The 6654-nt window shown below is 36.1% G+C and overlaps 1 protein-coding gene and 1 long non-coding RNA gene across 2 annotated transcripts in view; one reads left to right on the top strand and one right to left on the bottom strand.

The window, feature by feature from the left end:
• The window catches only part of LOC107756525 (uncharacterized), a 20901-nt gene that overhangs the window by 10748 nt on the left and 3499 nt on the right, over window positions 1-6654 (top strand). The window lies entirely within an intron of this gene.
• wscd1a (WSC domain containing 1a) overlaps window positions 1718-6654 on the bottom strand; it is a 32140-nt gene continuing 27203 nt past the window's right edge. Inside the window, exons 5-9 of the mRNA XM_016573677.1 lie at window positions 5725-5846; window positions 5138-5309; window positions 4050-4214; window positions 3105-3305; window positions 1718-2703 (exon numbers count right to left, since the gene is read on the bottom strand). Of these exons, the coding sequence (XP_016429163.1) occupies window positions 2351-2703; window positions 3105-3305; window positions 4050-4214; window positions 5138-5309; window positions 5725-5846 (1013 nt within the window). The 3' untranslated portion in view covers window positions 1718-2350. The remainder of the gene's footprint in view (window positions 2704-3104; window positions 3306-4049; window positions 4215-5137; window positions 5310-5724; window positions 5847-6654) is intronic.

Below are 6654 nucleotides of genomic sequence, written 5' to 3'. Positions count from 1 at the left end.
ATTTTGAAGAACTTTTTTTTTTTTGTGTGTGTGTATAATGAAAACCAATGAGGTCCAGTGTTATTTTTCAGGTCCCACTGACTTTCATTGTATGGACAAAAGAGCAGAGAAGTGTAGAGCAGTGTTGTTAACCTAAACTAAATCTAATAAAAATATTTTTTGCTAATTTAATTAAAGCTGAAATAAAATATCAATATTAGATGAAAAACTAAAAAATACTTATATAATTTTAGCAAAAATTATCAATATTATGTGAAATAAGTACTAAAACTAGAAGAGAAGAAAATTAATTAAAGCTATATATATATATATATATATATATTAAAAAATAAAAATTATAAAAGCATATACCAAAATTACTAAAACTAAAATGAATGCCGAAAAATGCTGAAAAAAGAAGCTAATTCAAAATATTCATAAATACTATAATAGTATATAAATTATACTAAAATAACACTGGTTGGAATAACATGAGGTTGAGTAAATGATGACAGATGTTTCAATATCGGGTGATCTATCTCTTTAAGTGTGTAATTTTTTCCAGTGTTAAAAACTCTTCCATCCCAGCTTAGTTGATTCATCCAAAAAGTGTAAACAGTATGGCTATGACACTATTAAACATTGCTCTTTGTCTTTGAACAATCAGTCCAGCATAGCAACGCTGACTCAACCAATGAGGAAATTTTGGGTGTGTTACTATAACTTTTTCAGACCAGTGACTGATGGGGGGAGCATTTGTTTAAAGTTACACACTTCGGCTCTTGTGTATACCTACTCACTAAATCATGGACCAAACTCAGATTTTTTATTTAGTCTACGCTGAATGATGCTAACTGATTGATCTTTTGCGTCCCGTTGAATAACTCAGAAACAGCCCCCCGGTGGGATTCCTGCCACTAGCACTACAGTGGCATTGTCTGAATCTGCAGCTGATCCCAGTTTGGCAATGTGCAAAAGAGTATTACACCAGCGGTTAATCCAGACACATCTGGAGCATGCTGGTGGCGTGCTAATCAGCTCTGGGAGGATTAGCATCAGGCAAGCGTCATTCCGCAAGGCAAGTCTTGTCTAGTCTAGCTGAAAGCTTTCGTTCCATTCTGAGGGAATCTGGTGGGATGGGGACAGTCACCACTCGTTTGACATTGATATATGCTAAGTCTGTTTGCTATATCATATTTTCTTGATCTTGAAGGTTTGGAAGGGAAACGTGTTTGTTATTCTGTTACCCCACAACACAGTATTACGTTTCACATCTGTCGGAGCCGTTACCATCATAGACATGTTGCACTTCATATTCAGTTTTGTGGTCAATATGACTTTTTCGATACTTGATTATTGAATAATAACATTGTCCTCAACCTTGTCCTCAATACACTACAAAAATTATTTTCTTACTTTTACTTTTCGTATTTTTGACTTGTTTTACAGTACAAATATCTAAATATTCTTAAAATCACGATAAATTTACTTGAGAAGCAAAATTGCTTAAGTCTTGTTTTGTGTTGCTTTGTTTTCTGAAAAAAAAAAATTAAATTAAGTGAGTTGATGCTTAAAACAAGAAAAAAACATCTGCCAATTGGGTAAGAAAAATAAACTTAATTCATAGGTTTTATTTTTCTTCCCCTATTTGTTCTTGTTTTTAGTTTAAACTTTGATAAAACATTTTCAGATAACTGAGACTTTTACATAATTTTGCTTCTTAAAGTAAATGTATCTTGTTTTAAGAATGTTGAGATATTTTACTGGATAAAAAGACAAAAATATTAAAAGTTTTGCAGTGTCTGTGCATCGTCTGTTATGTTAATAGATTACATTCATCCTAGCATTTATGATATCAGCTTTGTAAATAGTCAAAGTAAAAGTAAAAAACAAAAATGTCACCGTATAGTAATAAAATTATGCTTTTTTTTGTGGACATTTCATTATCATCTACAGTACATGTCAGATTAGTCATAAGCAATTACATCTGTTGTTTATTTAGGCCTCTTGTTGACTTGTAGTTGAATTATGTAATTAAGCACTCAAGTTTCTTCCCAAAGGAGCAAGGGGAACTTATTTAGCCTCTGACTAGAGTCTCAAGTTCAAGTCTGCAGTCGTCAAACCTAATCTTTATAATTATCCGCCATGGTATGGCAACAAAGTTGAACTTTGTTTCCTTTCGCAGACTGATCCACGGACCGCCGTTAAAACATGACAATCTCAAAGCACAACAGCATCATATGGCACTATATTCGGCCTCAATATGTGAGGAAATAACGTATCAAAATAGCTCCAAGACATCATAGTTTGTAAGTTTGTAGCACTGGAGCTTGAGCAAGACAACCAGTCCTGTACTCTAGTTCTGGACTTGTCATCTTGGGAGATACTCCTTTGGCAAGCTAGAATGGTTGCTGGCTCTGAGGGCCTGGTACACAGTGCTGATGTAGCCATCAATCAGCCGTTTCATATCTAGGGTGAAGGGGTCAAAGGTGGGCCGTCGCGCACCTGAGCGCTTGAAGTGGCCATCCTTGTTGCACTCAGCACAGAGGAGCCGCTCTTCGCTGACACTGGTATTGAGGAAGGAAGTGATGGATCGTAATGTGGGCACCAGTGACTCCTGCAACTCCTCATAATGCACCACCAGAAGGTTCTTTCCATAATGCAGCCAGTCCAATACGTGAGAAGCCCACCAGGAGGCATAACTACCCACAAATTCTGGCCACTCTAGAAGGAGGAGAAAATAGGACGTTAAGAAACATTACGTAAAGGATTTGCACTATATGTTAAATAATCCCTTTACCATAGATAGACAGATTGATAGATAGACTAACTGAAAATAAATAAAGACTAAAAATGAGCTAAAACTATAACTGAAACAAAAATTCAACCTAAGTAGTTACATTTAAAAAGAAAAAAAAAAACAAAAAAAAAAAGCACATAAAATTACAGAAAAATGACATTATTTAAAAAAAAAAGGACAATTTAAAAATAAGTTATTACATTAAAATTAATAATTTTAATAAAAACCATCATAGTGTATAAATAACACCAAAATAACACTGACACATGCATAGTATGTTTCTCATGGACACTGCAGAGCTAAACTTATACTGTACTCATAATACCTTTGCTCTTCCAGTGCTGATCAGAAGCGTAACCAAGATGCCCAGCGCACTTGCGGTTGAACTCAGCCATGAGCGAGCGGTAGGGGTTTCTTATCAACAGTATTGCTGAGTCATACATCTCTATATCCCGCTGGCCGCTCTCATGTGTCTTCACACAGATGGTTCTTCCACTCTTCCAGTAATCTTTCTCCCCCTTGAAGCCTGCACAGTTGGGAGGAGAAAAGGATTAGAATATACAGCCAACTGCATGTGGCGACCGCTCAGTGCCACCTCTGAATCCAAGCGCATATGTTCCAAAAACTGCATCAAAAATGGTGTTAATCCAGGCATGGGCTCTACGGCCCCCCTCAGGCAAATGTGTCAGGTTCTGTGATGGATTTGAAAAGGCACTGTGACTTTCAAGGCAGGTCAAGTTCTTTAATGATAGAAAAAAAATCCTCAATAAAGTTTGGCATTTGAAAGAAAAGAGAAGGTCAGCTGTGCCCAAATACACGTTATCAAGAGGTCTCAAATAGCTGCATGGTAGGAAAACAGCTGAAGAAAAGAAAAACTGTATAAAGTTGCTCTGCTGCTTTTAATAAATCATTCCAAAAGACTCACCAAACTTTGGAGTTACTGTTTAGATCAGTCCAAACTTCTTTAAAAAAAGGTAGTCCTAAGTCAGTCCTAATGATAATGGCACTGTTTTATGCAGTATGTGCTTAGTAATGCAAATAACGCCATTACATTGTGGTGGCAGATTAACCTTTGGTTAAATGCCCACTTTCCATTAAAGACATCAGCCTGTTTATGTGCAAAAAGATAGCAATGATGATAAATTCATCCCATCCAATGTCAGTGCAATAATATTTTTCAGAGAGGCTTGATTTGCGACAAAGATGTCCTCTATCAACGATGCTTGCAAGCTTTTAAAACGGTAAGATTTATGAGTGGTGATACTGTTACCTCTATTGTAGATCGTGCCATCAAAATAGTAACTGCCTGTGTAGTAGCCTGTGGCAAGCTCGATCAGATGCCTCACCCAGGTGTTTCCCGCACCAGGAAAACTGGACAAAGCCACGAGTGAGCTTGACTTCTCAGGTAGAAACTTCTTCTCTGTGCATCTGGAATCTGGACAGAAATAAATGTCTAATATTTATTTTCACTTGAAAGAAGGTCAGTTACCATATAACAACCTGTTATTTTCAGCCAGGCAGTATGTTATGGCAACTATTCATTAAAAAGAAAAATCACACTATAAAACTATTGTCCAATCTTTAGAAATAAAAGTATGTTAAGGACTACTTTAACATTGTATTTTTCATTATGCTGTGCTTTTCAAGCTGTGTGTAGCACCTACAGCTCTGCATAGCCATCTGAAGGATCCTGATGTTAGGTAAGAATGGCTAAAGTTTATTTTTAACAACAATTGTTAACAATTGTCTTACTTGTGTTATGATACTATTTCCTATTGCTAGTTGGTGGCAGGTGGTATTAGAGGGAGGAAATATTTGGTAAATTTGGTCCATTGAATTAAAAAATTATTAACCAGCACAACTGTTTTCAATATTTATAATAATATGAAATGTTTCTTGAGCAGCAAATCAGCATTTTAGAATGCTGATTCATTCATTCATTCCCCTCACAAATTAGGTGATAAAAGCACTCAGTAGAAATCCTCTCTAGTTAGCTACCAAATCCACCCACAAAGACAACAAGCTGTTAAAGATATTTACTTTCAGTCTTACTTATTATTTTTCAAGCTGTCTCAGTCTCAGATATATGAGTATTTTACAGATGTGGGTGCCCTTAGGCTATTATGTGTTGTTAGAAAGTTTAGCATTGCCAGGTATACCTAAAAAGTTATTATTCACTTTTACATTCTTTCATGACTTCCCAAAGAAAAATCTTGGAATTGTAGGAGCAGGCACCCTGTTTAATTCTAGCATACATCTCGAGGCTGAGCTCTATGTGAGAAGAATAAACTGCCCGTGTGGGGAAATGTGAGCACAGAGGTAATTATTAAGATCAGTGAGGTTTCCACAGAGTCTGACCTTGAACAGGTGTCTGATAAACCTGGAGGAAGAGCTGATGGGAACTCTGGATAGGCAGACTGCTGTTTTCCACAGCACAGAGCTCCTCTTTCACCGGCTCATGAAGAGTGAAGCGAGGGGTGGCATAGCCACAGAAACAGTCAGGCTTCCTGACCAGAGCCAGAGGAAACTCCTGATACAGAGAGAGTAAATATGTATATGAATGACAGCAATGTCTCTCAATCCATACTTCAAATTACAACTATTTTGAGTTATTATTATCTGAAAATGTTCTCAAGCAATGCAATTAGCTTAGCTAAAGATGAGGATGAATCAATTGACCATGTTGCAAGAGTGCAACAAAGCATGACATTCTGATAGAAAGGGCTCAAATTATACTGCAATCAAGGTGATAAAGCTGCATATAAGATTGATTACAGAGCGAATTTGTGCTCTCTGGGGACACATTAATATTTAAACAAGCCGATTGTGTTCAGAAGAGTGGGAAAAAAATCAAGTATCTGGTGTGCACCTAGCAGAGCAAGAACTACAGCAGACCATGTCCAATCCACATGAATCTAGTATTGATAAAGTCAAGAAAGTCAGACCTGATCCATGCAGGTCTCGATGCACCACTGGGAGGTGAGGTTGGGCTGGATGGCATGAGCCAGGGAAGCTGCTGTTGTGTTGTCAGGTTTTTTGAAGCAGCCCCGGTAGCGCACTTTCCTGTCTGAAGGCAGAGGAGAATGGAGAACATTGCTGATTTACAGGAGAAAAATAGTGTAGGAACAAGATTTTGTGCCAACACTCAACTCATTGCCCTAAGGTTTGGAATGCTGCAGTGAATGTGTAATTAAGATGTATGTATAAAAAAAAGAACTCATAGACCTTCAAAGAAATATCAAACAGTTCAAGGAATCAGGTTGTATGGGTAATGAGTGAACTGCAAAGAAGCCACATTTCACAGAAATAGGAAACTACGCTATCTAATATGAATAATTTTATAATTTTTTCCGAGTTGCTTCAGCTTTTTCCAAACTCTTTTCAGACACAGCTGCATGTTTCTTTTAGCAAGTGCTTTTGAATGCAAGGAAAGGAATGAATTTGATGAAACTCACTATGCTTTAAATTGACATTTAGAATTTTGAAACATTTTGAGTTTCCCTTGATAACATATGTACACAACATAAATATTAATAATATGTTTAGCTGATATCCACTACCATTCAAAAGATTTTTGGATGTTTTTGAAAAAAAAAAACTTTAATGCTTACCAAGGCTTCATTTATTATATAGAAAACAGTAAAAACAGCAATATTACTAAATATTATTACAATCTGAAATAACTGTTTTTTTTTTTTATATTAATATATTTTAAAATGTAATTTATTCCTGTGATGACAGTATTCAGGGTCACATGATCCTTAACACATCATTCTAATATGCTGATTTCCTGCTCAGGAAACATTTCTTATTATTAATGTTATAAAAAGTTGTGCTGCTTAATATTTTTTGTGGAAACGGTGATACATTTTTTT

The sequence above is a fragment of the Sinocyclocheilus rhinocerous genome, unplaced genomic scaffold (assembly GCF_001515625.1).
Source record: "Sinocyclocheilus rhinocerous isolate Xijiao unplaced genomic scaffold, SAMN03320098_v1.1 scaffold1152, whole genome shotgun sequence".
In the NCBI taxonomy this organism is placed as follows: Eukaryota; Metazoa; Chordata; class Actinopteri; order Cypriniformes; family Cyprinidae; genus Sinocyclocheilus; species Sinocyclocheilus rhinocerous.
This window is presented reverse-complemented; position numbering and strand designations above follow the sequence as displayed.